Source organism: Schistocerca cancellata, chromosome 1 (assembly GCF_023864275.1).
Source record: "Schistocerca cancellata isolate TAMUIC-IGC-003103 chromosome 1, iqSchCanc2.1, whole genome shotgun sequence".
Classification (NCBI taxonomy): domain Eukaryota; kingdom Metazoa; phylum Arthropoda; class Insecta; order Orthoptera; family Acrididae; genus Schistocerca; species Schistocerca cancellata.
The window spans coordinates 1,098,139,797-1,098,152,910 of NC_064626.1; the positions used below are offsets into that span (position 1 = coordinate 1,098,139,797).

Below are 13,114 nucleotides of genomic sequence, written 5' to 3' on the forward strand. Positions count from 1 at the left end.
TATATTGAGCAAGCAGTAAAGGAAACAAAAGAAAAATTCGGAGTAGGTATTGAAATCCATGGAGAAGAAATAAAAACTTTGAGGTTCGCCGATGACATTAAAATTGTGTCAGAGACAGCAAAGGACTTGGAAGAGTAGTTGAACGGAATGGACAGTGTCTGTAAAGGAGGATATAAGATGAACATCAACAAAAGCAAAACGAGGATAATGGAATGTAGTCGAATTAAATCGGTTGATGCTGAGGGAGTTAGATTAGGAAATGAGACACTTAAAGCAAAATAACTGATGATGGTCGAAGTAGAGAGGATATAAAATGTAGAAAGTGTTTCTGAAGAAGAGAAATTTGTTAACATCAAGTATAGATTTAAGTGTCAGGAAGTCGTTTCTGCAAGTATTTGTTTGGAGTGTAGCCATGTATGGACGTGAAATATGGACGATAAATAGTTTAGACAAGAAGAGAATAGAAGCTTTCGAAATGCGGTGCTACAGAAGAATGCTGAAGATTAGGTGGGTAGGTCACATAATTAATGTGAAGGTATTGAATAGAACTGGGGAGAAGAGGAGTTTGTGCCACAACTTGACAAGAAGAAGCGACTGGTTGGCAGGACATGTTCTGAGGCATCAAGGGATCACAAATTTAGCATTGGAGGGCAGCGTGGAGGGTAAGAATCGTAGAGGGAGACCAAGAGGTGAATACACTATGCAGATTCAGAAGGATGTAGGTTGCAGTAGGTACTGGGAGATGATGAAGCTGCACAGGATACGGTAGCATGGAGAGGTGTATCAAACCAGTCTCAGGACTGAAGACCATAACAACAACAACCACCTTTCGAACTGTTACACGCTGTTTCTAATACGCTCTATATCTTGTGAAAAGCAGTGGCCCAACAACACTGCACTGCGGTACGCACGAAGTTATTTTTACATCTGACGGATTCTCACGGTTGAGAATGACGTGCTAGGTCCTGTTTGCTAGAAACTCTTCAGTCCAGTGACACAGCTGGTCTGGTATTCGTGTACAAGTGTGAGCTTACCTTTCGATAGTAGTTGAAGTAGACCATTCTGGCCCAGTGCTGCATGTGTGGGGCGCCGCGAGCTCTGCTGGACGCACACTGGCGTCGGCAGGAGACTGCACGCCACATCCGCCGCCTTCCCCGTCCGGCCGCCGTGCTTCCGCGTCGCGTCACGGAGTGAAAATCTGTCTTTCCCTCTGGAGCTGTGACTCGCGTCTTGCCCACACGTTAATATAACGTGTACGTCCTGAGGGATTGCGTGCAGGAAAACTGCTTCTCGACTTTAACTCAAAAGCTGCATACCTCAGTGTTACGCTTCCACTCGCTTTAATAAACTAATGGTGGCTGGAATAAGTGTTCCACAAAAGAGACGTACGATTAATTTGGTTAAGGGGGGTAGGACGTCAAACGGGACGACTTGGAGCTGGAGAGACACCACAGGAACTTTTAATTTCCACTGTCTATACTTTTAAAAATAAATTCATAAAACTTTGTCAGTGGTGGAAGTTCAAAAATATAAGAAAATAATTTATTTTTTTACATTTGTATTTCACCTTTTTTCACTCACATTGGCTCCATTTGTTGCTATAGGTACACTTTTCTTCATAAGTAAGGGAGATTCTTCGATAAATTTTGCACAGCATACAAACCATACTTACGGGTGTATGAAACTCTAGAATTTTCCAAATCTATTAAAAACTGTGGTAAAAATTGGGATAATTAGCTATAAAATTTGAGTTTTTTCTAAACATGAAGTTTAAAAAGTAACAGCACATTCATTTGTTCATAAATTAAATAATTTCTAGAGTTTCATACACCTGTAAGTATGGTTTGTATGCTGTGCATAATTCATCGAAGAATTTCTCTTACTTATGAAGAAACGTGTACCTATGGCAACGAACGCAGCCAATAGAAGTGAAAAAATGATGAAATTTCACATGTAAAAAAAATTATTTTGTTATTTTTTGAACTTCCACTGCTATGATTGTGAATCCTTAATCCTTCTTGGTCATGCTGACAAAGTTTTATGAATTTATTCGTAAAAGTATAGACACTGGAAATTAAAATGTCCTGTGGTGTCTCACCTGCTCCAAGACGGCCCGTTTGACGTCCTACCACCCTTAAGCGAGAATGGGAAAAACACTATGCGCAGCACATAGCGAGTGGCGTGTACAGCGGGGTCCAGAAAAATGAAGACACTCACTGATAGCCAATGTTAATGAAAAAAATGACATACTGTTAAATGGCGCGGGGGATGGTTACCTTATGTGTTCAAAGTGACCCCTTTTAGCAGCCAAACAACGTCGATCCCTCTGAACTGTTGACAGAACTACGGCTGTGAGTATTGCCGTTGTGACAGCCGCACAGGACGCCACGACGCTTTCTCGTAGCTCGTTCAGTGTAGCTGGCTTCTGTTGATAAATTTCATTTTGCAAGGTCCTGCAATGGTAGAAGTAAAGAGTTGTAACGTCTGGATACCGTGGTGGGTACTCATCAGCTCCTCTTCGACGTATCCATCGCCCAGGTAGATTTTCGTCCAAGTAGGCTCTGGCATCTGTGTTAGTGACGCAGAGAGTCATCTTATTGTAGATAAAATCTTTCACTTCCAAACACCTTTCGGATGCCAGGTGAAATCGATGTTTGCGGCACATGAAGATACACTTCGCCAGTTACGGTACCTTCAAAGGAGAATGGGCCAATCGAACCGTGCGATGACAGACCACACCGGGTAATTTCCAAGAATGTTTCCCTATCGAAGCCACGGGCTCCAAACGAAAGATATAGAATGTGCGATTCTAAATAGATCACGTGACTGTGGTGGCGGGTGTTATGATAAACTATTGGTGAAACTTCCTGGCAGATTAAAACTGTGCGCCGGACCTAGATTCGAACTCGGGACCTTTGCCTTTCGCGGGCAAGTGCTCGCGAAAGGCAAAGGTCCCGAGTTCGAGCCTCGGTCCGGCACACAGTTTTAATCTGCCAGGAAGTTTCATATCAGCGCACACTCCGCTGCAGAGTGAAAATCTCATTCTGGAAACTATTGGTGAGTTGCTAGGGAAACCCAAAATATTTACGTCGGTAGTGAGTGGGATGTCTGGTATTGTAGGCGTTTCTTCCGCCGATTGCCTCACGTGGAAGAATCTAATTCCATGCTTATGCAATGTAGAAAATTGTTCGAATTTCTGTCGGAAATGTGGACTAACACCAGATGACGAAAGGAGGGACTGTGAGGACTTCGGTGGTTTGAAGTCTATAAAAGTTCGTAAGAACAGTTCTGACAGTGAAATACCTTTACAGTTTCATTGCGGAAACTGTGGTAAACGAACGACCATCAGGAAGAATACATGGTTTAACTATTCCAATTTATCGATCCAGACCGGCAAAATTCTTGTATCTTGCTGGATTAGGGTCTATACCCATCAAGAAACAGCATCGGAAACTGACTCATCTACCAATAGCGTGTGCGACTATTTCGGGTTTTGCAGAGAAGTTTGTTATGTGATAGTGACGAACCAAATAAAGTTGTTGAAGTGGACGAATCGCACGTAGCAAGAAGGAAAAACCAGAGAGGACGGCCTTTAAGGAATGAAATTAATCATATTTGGGTATTCGATGGTATAGAACGAGAGTCCCGGGAGTGCTTTGTGGTAAGAGTGTTCTCCAGAGACTAGGTAACATCAGTCGGTTTGAGAAAGCACTTTATACTGCCCGGTGGAAAAGTGATTACAGACGTCTTTCAGTCCTACAGGACACTGAAAGCAGAAGGTTTCAACCACGAGTTTGTCAACTGTACTATAGGCTTCGTGTTTTCCGATGACCCCAATGTGCACACGCAGAACATCGAGCGGCTGTGGAAATCGGTGAAATCTTCCATTAAAAGAGAAGGGCGTCCAGGAGAGCGAGAAACCAACTCCACTTGTTTCAGTATCTGTATTTCCATAACTTGGGGTTGCAAGGAAAAGTTGACGCATGTGACACTCTACCCATATTTTTGCGTGACATTGGCAGAGCCGGCCGCTGTGTTCGAGAAGGTTCAAGGCGCTTCAGTCCTGAACCACGCGGCTGCTACGGTCGCAGGTCCGAATCCTGCCTCGGGCATGGATGCGTGTGATGTCCTTAGGTTAGTTAGGTTTAAGTAGTTCTAAGCGTAGGGGACTGATGACTTCAGATGTCAAGTCCCGTAGTGCTTCGAGCCATTTAAACCATTTTGAACATTGGCAAAATCTACCCAGGTTACGCCAAAAAGAGAATGCTGCCGTAGCGTACACATCAAATGGACTTCCTCATGACTACAACGTCGACAACGAGAGAGGTAAGTCGTTTCCTTTGTAATTACAAGTATTTTAGTGCCGCTCTTCTTTTGTCGTTGCTGTAGTGACCACTATAAACATGCTCATAACGCCCGCCACCACAGTCGCGTGAAAGATTTAGAATCGCACGTCCGGTATCTATCGTTTGGAGCCCGCGGCTTCGATAGGCAAACATTCTTGGAAATTACCCCACACCAGACATTGACACCCGGTAGATTAACGTTTCTGTCCCCGTGAACGTGAGGATTTTCAGGAGCCCAGTACTCCCAGTTGTGGCGGTTTACAGAACCGTTCAGTCTGAAATGCGCCTCGTCAGCCAATATAACCATCTCTGCAATCTTTTGTCGTCGCGAAACATCCCTGCAAACGATTAAGAGTACTCGCAGTCGTCCTCTTTCATAACGTGCGTCGATCTTGAAAAGTACGCTTTCCACTTGACACGCTTCGGAATTCGTCGTACGCTTGATCGGCTTACGCCCCCCCCCCCCCTCCCCTCCTTTCACAGATTTTTGAGGTGACCTAGTAAAGTGTTGCAACACAGCAGTGCTGGAATTTGCAGTTGTTGATGTTTTTGGCCGGCCAGACCTTTCCTTATGCTCGTCCAGAACAGCACCAACGGCTTTAAATTCATCCCGAATACGAATAATTGTTGTAGGTGTTGGTGGCTGAGTTCCGTAGACATTATGCCATTGCCGTTGTACCTCCATCATGTTTTCGAACTCCAAGTACTCCTTCAATACGCCCTTGCGTTACTCAAACGACAATCTTACTTCATTTATCGCTACATTGTCATCTGTTGGCGCAAAATTAAAACGATATGACATTTTGACTCAAAGATATTAACTAGCAGAGAGTGTCTACATTTCTCTGGACTTCTCTACCCCCTGGATTCAGCTGAAAACACAGATTGCAGTAACCGGCAGAAAGCTTCCGATTATCTGCATTAACAGGATCCGAAATGACACACAATAACCCAATGGTCGTCAAACGGCGGCCCGCGGGTGTTCGTGCTGCCGGCGGTTCTCAGTCGTATTTTATAATCCGAGTAATATGCTTCTAGAAACTAGCAGCAGAATCAAAAAAGTCAACTAACGGTAGGAGCATCTTAAACAACTACTTACAGAGATAGCAATATTTTATGATGTGCTTAATTTGAATTGACGTTGGTGAATTCGGCCGTGATTCCTTGGTCAAAACAGGCTACGTGCCCCATGAAACCAACTGCCCTATCGTGATCTTTAGTTGTTACAGATGCTCTGTTTTTGGTGACATAATATGGAGTAATAGATTTATCTGATTTCAACACTACAATAGCAGATTTCTTACAGAGATCAAAAAATGCAATTTCACAAGGTTTGTTCGGCATCTACGAAAACAGCAAACAGTGAGCAATGTTGTGTTCATGTTAGAAACATATCCTGCGTATAACAAAAATAGAATTTACTTAATATCAAGTTAGTTTAGAATCACAGTGTCTGTTGCAAGGTGTTGCGATTATCTTTGCTTCAACAATCGACAATCGATAACTTAAATTGTACCTCAGTCTTCGTGCTAATAAAACCATTTCCTGACTCGATGCGTGTCGACTATGTTTCTCCGCACAAGATGCATAAATTGATCTCACAAATGATCAATATTCAAATGTGATCTGCATGAGATAATAACTACATAATCTATTCTTACATACAGAAAGTAAATGTCGTTACTTCTGCCTACTTCGTCCGATTGCACTGAAATGTTAGTCATTTGCACATTTTAGCTTCATGTCAAATTGACGTTAGTTGCATGCAGCGTTTACTATGTTGCAATTATAATGGTTTTTGAAATTTTCTTGACTCATACCATGTTCTCATTATCGCAAACTGTGTAATCCAACACTATATCTGACGCAAGAGTGACATGAAAGAAAAACCCTCATAATTACAACGCTGTATTTTTGAACGCACGTTTTAATGCCTTCGGTCGCATAGCCTACGAGTTGTACAACATTTCTCGTACACACGTTTGACTGCTCTCGATGATACACCATCAAACCGTGAAACATAATTCACGGTATGGTCACGGGCACGATAGAAAACAATAGCTACTTTCTAACATTCTGTTACGCGTCCACGTCGGTCCATTTAACTGAGATTATTCCATACAGTCGTCTGAAACGTACACATCACTTCAATGCCATGACTTAGGTTGGCCGAGGAGGGTTACGTTGCCTGCTGTTACCAGTTCTACACCATCTACAGTGCTTCAAAGCGACCAGTGTGCTCAAGGATGTGACTAAGCTTTCTCCATTGAGCTTAATAGTACGTGGATGCATAAACATTATTTTGTATCCGCATTAGTGAAACGGCACATGTATGGGAGGTTACCTGCATGGTTATTGCACTCTACTCCAACTAATGTTTTTAAAACTTATTATGTTGACGATACTCTTGTATTTATGTAACTGACCGCATATACATCTTACGAAAAATAACCACGAACCACGAAGCAACTATCAGAATGGGACAATAGACGGAGATATCATGTACATTTGACAGCATAAAAGCAGGTCACCCCTGACTAGGCGGCACCTGACTGTATGCAGCCAACATCCAACATAGCAAGCGGCTTCGCAGGTCCTCTAAACCCTTTACAGTACAGTCATTTGACTATACACAGTGGGTACAACAAGAGACTACTAAAGTACTTGCTATTTATGGCAGTCACTCCAGACGTAAACAAATTCCGTCATACAACAAATATCAGAAAACACGTTATAACAGATGAGCAGTCCTTAACGCTTGTAAATGTAACTTCATTGTGATAAGCAACACTGTATAAATCTTATCACACTCATTAAATGACATGAACAGTTGATGTTCGTGATCCGAATTTGCACCCACTGTTAATCAAACGCAGCTTGCACGTCTGACGGAGACTCGACTCGGCACAAAGAGATATAAAATATCATTTACCAGTATCAGTTTACAAGGCCAAATTCCGAACCTGGAAATAATTGACGATGCATTTAGCACTGCACTGACAGCCCCATGATGTTTATATTGCCCCTGAGAAGTAACGTACTGAGACGTAAGTTACGTAATAAAGTGCAGCGCAAAAGCGTGGAACACCGTTAAGTAAAACTGTGATGATGGAAGGGGGGATAGAACCACTTACCTACATGAATTGTTAGCTAAGTACCATCAGATGTCAGATATTACATATTTTCATAATAGCGTGATACTGGAACGTGAAATGACGATACAAATGATTTTAGCCTGACGGGGATTCGAACCTGGCACCTTTCACTATTATAGCTACAAATGGACATGAAACATTTAGTGTTTTTCACCAGTAGCGAGATGTGCACATGCTCGCCTAGCGGTAACGCAACATATACACTCCTGGAAATTGAAATAAGAACACCGTGAATTCATTGTCCCAGGAAGGGGAAACTTTATTGACACATTCCTGGGGTCAGATACATCACATGATCACAATGACAGAACCACAGGCACATAGACACAGGCAACAGAGCATGCACAATGTCGGCACTAGTACAGTGTATATCCACCTTTCGCAGCAATGCAGGCTGCTATTCTCCCATGGAGACGATCGTAGAGATGCTGGATGTAGTCCTGTGGAACGGCTTGCCATGCCATTTCCACCTGGCGCCTCAGTTGGACCAGCGTTCGTGCTGGACGTGCAGACCGCGTGAGGCGACGCTTCATCCAGTCCCAAACATGCTCAATGGGGGACAGATCCGGAGATCTTGCTGGCCAGGGTAGTTGACTTACACCTTCTAGAGCACGTTGGGTGGCACGGGATACATGCGGACGTGCATTGTCCTGTTGGAACAGCAAGTTCCCTTGCCGGTCTAGGAATGGTAGAACGATGGGTTCGATGACGGTTTGGATGTACCGTGCACTATTCAGTGTCCCCTCGACGATCACCAGTGGTGTGCGGCCAGTGTAGGAGATCGCTCCCCACACCATGATGCCGGGTGTTGGCCCTGTGTCCCTCGGTCGTATGCAGTCCTGATTGTGGCGCTCACCTGCACGGCGCCAAACACGCATACGACCATCATTGGCACCAAGGCAGAAGCGACTCTCATCGCTGAAGACGACACGTCTCCATTCGTCCCTCCATTCACGCCTGTCGCGACACCACTGGAGGCGGGCTGCACGATGTTGGGGCGTGAGCGGAAGACGGCCTAACGGTGTGCGGGACCGTAGCCCAGCTTCATGGAGACGGTTGCGAATGGTCCTCGCCGATACCCCAGGAGCAACAGTGTCCCTAATTTGCTGGGAAGTGGCGGTGCGGTCCCCTACGGCACTGCGTAGGATCCTACGGTCTTGGCGTGCATCCGTGCGTCGCTGCGGTCCGGTCCCAGGTCGACGGGCACGTGCACCTTCCGCCGACCACTGGCGACAACATCGATGTACTGTGGAGACCTCACGCCCCACGTGTTGAGCAATTCGGCGGTACGTCCACCCGGCCTCCCGCATGCCCACTATACGCCCTCGCTCAAAGTCCGTCAACTGCACATACGGTTCACGTCCACGCTGTCGCGGCATGCTACCAGTGTTAAAGACTGCGATGGAGCTCCGTATGCCACGGCAAACTGGCTGACACTGACGGCGGCGGTGCACAAATGCTGCGCAGCTAGCGCCATTCGACGGCCAACACCGCGGTTCCTGGTGTGTCCGCTGTGCCGTGCGTGTGATCATTGCTTGTACACCTCTCGCAGTGTCCGGAGCAAGTATGGTGGGTCTGACACACCGGTGTCAATGTGTTCTTTTTTCCATTTCCAGGAGTGTAGGCTAGTTCTGTACTGCCTGAGACTGCAGTCCCACGCATATCGTCGCTGTTGACCACATACGAAGAGGTGTCAACAACTAAATCACCTTTTGCTAGCAGTTAGGATTGCGCCATTCGTAAACACTTTGGTGGGTTTGCCATCATGAGGAAACAATGAAATGATTGGGCAGTATCATCTCGAAGCATGCAAATCCAGAGAAAAATTGGAATCGGAGCTGAAATTCCAGTCCAGTGCCAATACGTTTTACGTTACACGCTTGTAGGTTAGACGTGATAGTGGCAATGTTTCTTAAGAACGGTTGGTGTAAATTTGGGTAAATTGTATTGGTGTAAAAATGGGTCCCTATTAAAGGAGGGCCCATAATTATATTATCTCTTCTCTTAAACAATGTAAAGCATTTAAATAATTTTATGGGGATATGGTTAGTCGATTTTTGTTTAAATATCATATAGGCTCTATACAACTCGCACAGCAACAAACAAATAGAATTTTCAAATTGTGATAATAGGTCCTAGTGCTTTTGTTCGTCCTTGCACAATGCTGAGAACGAAGAAGCACTATGAATGTAAGAACCAGAGGCATCAGTTGGATGAATCTCAGATGTTACGTGCCATAGCAGCTGTGAAAGCAAGGAGGCTTCTGTGAAAGGTGCTACAAGAACATTCAGGGTGCCTCGTACTACTTTGCAGAGACTTCTTAAACTTGATAAAATCCCTGAGCAAGCGATTCAAGAGACAAAGCATGGAAGGAAATCGATTTTAAATGCAGACCTCGAACAACAGCTAGTTTCTTATCTCCTTGAGACGGAGCAAAAATTCTTTGCGTGCACTTCGGTGGATCTGAGAAAAATGGCATTTTTACTTGTCTAGAGAAATACTTTGGCAACCCCTTTCAGAGAAGGAGAAGCAGGATGAGCTTCGGATGTCCTTTTTCTTGAGAGACACAAGGATCAGCTGTCAATTCGCAAACCCTGTGGGACTTCATATGCCAGAGCCTTAGGCTTCAATAAAGAGAATGTGATGGTTTTCTTTGATTTATTGGCAGACGCTTTCAACAAACACTCATATCCACCAGAACGAGTGTATACCGTGGACGAGGCAGGCCTGTCCATTGTCCAAAACAAAATTCCGAAAGTGACAGGGAAGAAACGGAAGAAACAAATTGCAGCTCTCACGTGTGCAGAAAGACGGGCTACAATCACAGCTATCGCATGCATGAGCGCTTCGGGACATCATGTCCTGCCAATGATAATTTTGTTTAGAACCAACATGTCCCAAGCTCTAATGAGAGGCTGCCCCCCTGGTGCAATTGGTAGAGCCCATCCTTCAGGATGGGTTCAAAACAATTTGTTCACGGATTGGTTCGTTCACTTCATTGAGAAAATATGTCCGACTGAACAAAAGCACGTTCTCTTCATCTTGGATGGTCATTATAGCCACGTTCGAAATTCAGATGCGATTGACTTGGCGAAAAAATACTACGTGACTATCATCTCACTTCCTCCACTTTGCATCAACAAACTGCAGCCTCTAGATAAGACGTTCATGGGACCTCTGAAAACGTACTACAGCGAGTCAGTGAGAGTATGGTTGCATCACAATGGTCGTCCTCTCACACCTTACTACGTTATGGAGGTTTTTGGCCAAGCCTACCTTCGTACTCATTCAGCTGAGATAGCAATAAACGGATTCAAAGTGTTGCGGGTTGATATTTGTAATTATAGACACTCTGGAAATATTGATTATCCTTGAATTAATGTTTTATATTCCATGATGTACGTTCCTTGGAGAGAAATAAATTAATGTTGTATTGGAATCACGGTGTTGTGTGTCCGTAATATTTTGGTGCCGAAACCCCGGAAGAAATTGCGATTTCCTGCGTGATTTCAACAATTAACGGCTTACTTCACGCTGTAGGAAACAAGAGACGACGTCGGACCGCATCACAAGCTAAGTCCATTCCAATATAATATGATCGCATGAACTGGTTGCTTCAAAACAATTTATGCGGCTTTGTATTGCTAGCCTGAAACTTGCACTCAGAGTAGCTAGTTTTGTTAAAAGGTTTTCGTTCACTTACGTTTGCGCATATGCTGCTTGTTAAACCTTTAAGCTATTCACAAGCGCACTCGTAAACAATCTTACAACAGCCGTCTTTAGTACGACATAATGCAGGACGAATCAGAGATACAGTTAGCAAACTTCAAAAGAAAGCGAACTAGGGAGAAGACTAATGCTACGCGGTTTTGTGCGGCTGTTGATGCTCTTACCACAGAAAGCTCGTTTGATGATTTTGAACATTACAGGGAACGTCTTCAAGAAGCTCTAGAGAAGCTCGTTTCATTAGATGACGCTATTCATAATTTTCTCTCTGACGATGAATACAATGCAAACGTGCTGAGCTGTGAGGAATATATAGACAAAGTCAAAAGCGCTATACCGAAGGCTACAAAAGCAATTGATCACAAGCTTTCAGCCACAACGTCACAAATGAATATCACGTCACCACCAGTGCTCACACAACCAACTGTATTCCACTCTGTCAAGCTACCAGCAATTAAGCTTGAGTCATTTTGTAGAGATGTCGAAATGTGGTTCCGCTTATGGGAACAATTTGAATCGACCATTGATAAAGACCCATCCCTTTCTACAGTAAACAAACATGTTTTCCTACGAGGGTATCTGTCAGATGAACCGAAGTTGCTAGTAGATGGAATACCTATAACGGCTAACACGTATGAAGAAACAAAGAAAATTTTACTGAATAGATACGGAGTAGCAATCGCATTATACAGGCGCACCTCGATTATTTGGATGCGCTAAAGCCTATACAGTCAGCGACGTCTGAAACGGTGAACAGTACATTCCTGGAATGTAACCGTCGTATTCAAGCACTGGGTGCCTTAGGATAAGACGTCGTGGCATACGGTAAAATTCTCACTCCGAAAATTCTGCATGCATTTCCCGCTGAAATGTGCCAGAAATGGGTCATTCATGCTAGAAGAACCGAAGTAGCGGAAGGAGATGTACTGAAACTACTTAACTTTTTGGAAGAAGTTCGTGGTGCTCTCACTGCACAAAAGATTCGTACAGAATATCAGTCATTCCCTAGCTTCACGCCCACTGCAGCAGCGCTTCACATACGTAGATTCAAAGCAAGCGAAAAATCCGCGCAAGCCTACACGAGAAGTACCGGTACAATCATATTGCGTATTTTGCGAAGCTCGCTCTCATTGGGCCCCAAGACAGCAACATAGTAACTGACAGCCAACAACGTATCGATAAACTAAAGCAAGATAATCGCTGTTTTATATGTCTAAACCGAGGTCATAATGCTAGAAACTGCAGTAAGAAGGGCAAGGTCTCGTGATCTAAGTGCAAGAAAAGTCATCACAAAGCTATCTGTACTGACATAGCTGCCTCTTCTTCATCTTCTCAGCAAATCAGCTCTACATCTGTAGGGAGAATCGACGTAAGTTCAGCAGGTTTTACTTATCTTTAGACAGCTCGAGTTTGGGTCAGTGGACCCGCAGGATTAAGCAAACTTACTCGCTGCGTTCTGGATAGCGGTAGTCAGTCAAGCTTCATTTCCAAGTTCCCGATTGATGAGCTAGGTTTAAGAACTATAGAACATCGTGATCTATCTGTCAACGCCTTTGAAATTCCATCCGCAACTTCAACGCATCGTAGAGTCGTAGAATTCACACTACAGGGTACATGGACTAATTCCAAGACGTCTATGACTGCGTTTGAAAGCACATACTCATTTTCCGCGCACCCAACTGTGCCTTCCGATTTAAGAAAACTTGTACGCACACGGAGACTTCAGTTTGCGGATCTAAGGGATGGTACAGAAGATCTTCCCATCGAGATTCCTATCGGAGCAGATTACTATTGGAAAATCGTTAAAGATTCCCCTCCGATTCGACTAACGTCATCAGTTGTTCTGGTACCTTCCATTCTAGGTTGGATTCTTAGTGGAAGCAAATC

At 44.2% G+C, this 13,114-nt stretch overlaps 1 protein-coding gene across 3 annotated transcripts in view; it reads right to left on the bottom strand.

Annotated features, from left to right (window-relative positions):
• Positions 1 to 13,114, bottom strand: part of LOC126091856 (parathyroid hormone/parathyroid hormone-related peptide receptor-like) — a 453,641-nt gene that overhangs the window by 294,123 nt on the left and 146,404 nt on the right. For 2 of the 3 annotated variants that reach the window (XM_049907130.1, XM_049907138.1), the window contains exon 1: positions 1,035 to 1,115. The exons of the other annotated variant lie outside the window; for it this stretch is intronic. In XM_049907130.1, the coding sequence (XP_049763087.1) occupies positions 1,035 to 1,079 (45 nt within the window). In that variant the 5' untranslated portion in view covers positions 1,080 to 1,115. Of the gene's footprint in view, positions 1 to 1,034; positions 1,116 to 13,114 lie in introns of those variants that run through there. 3 annotated transcript variants of the gene reach the window in all.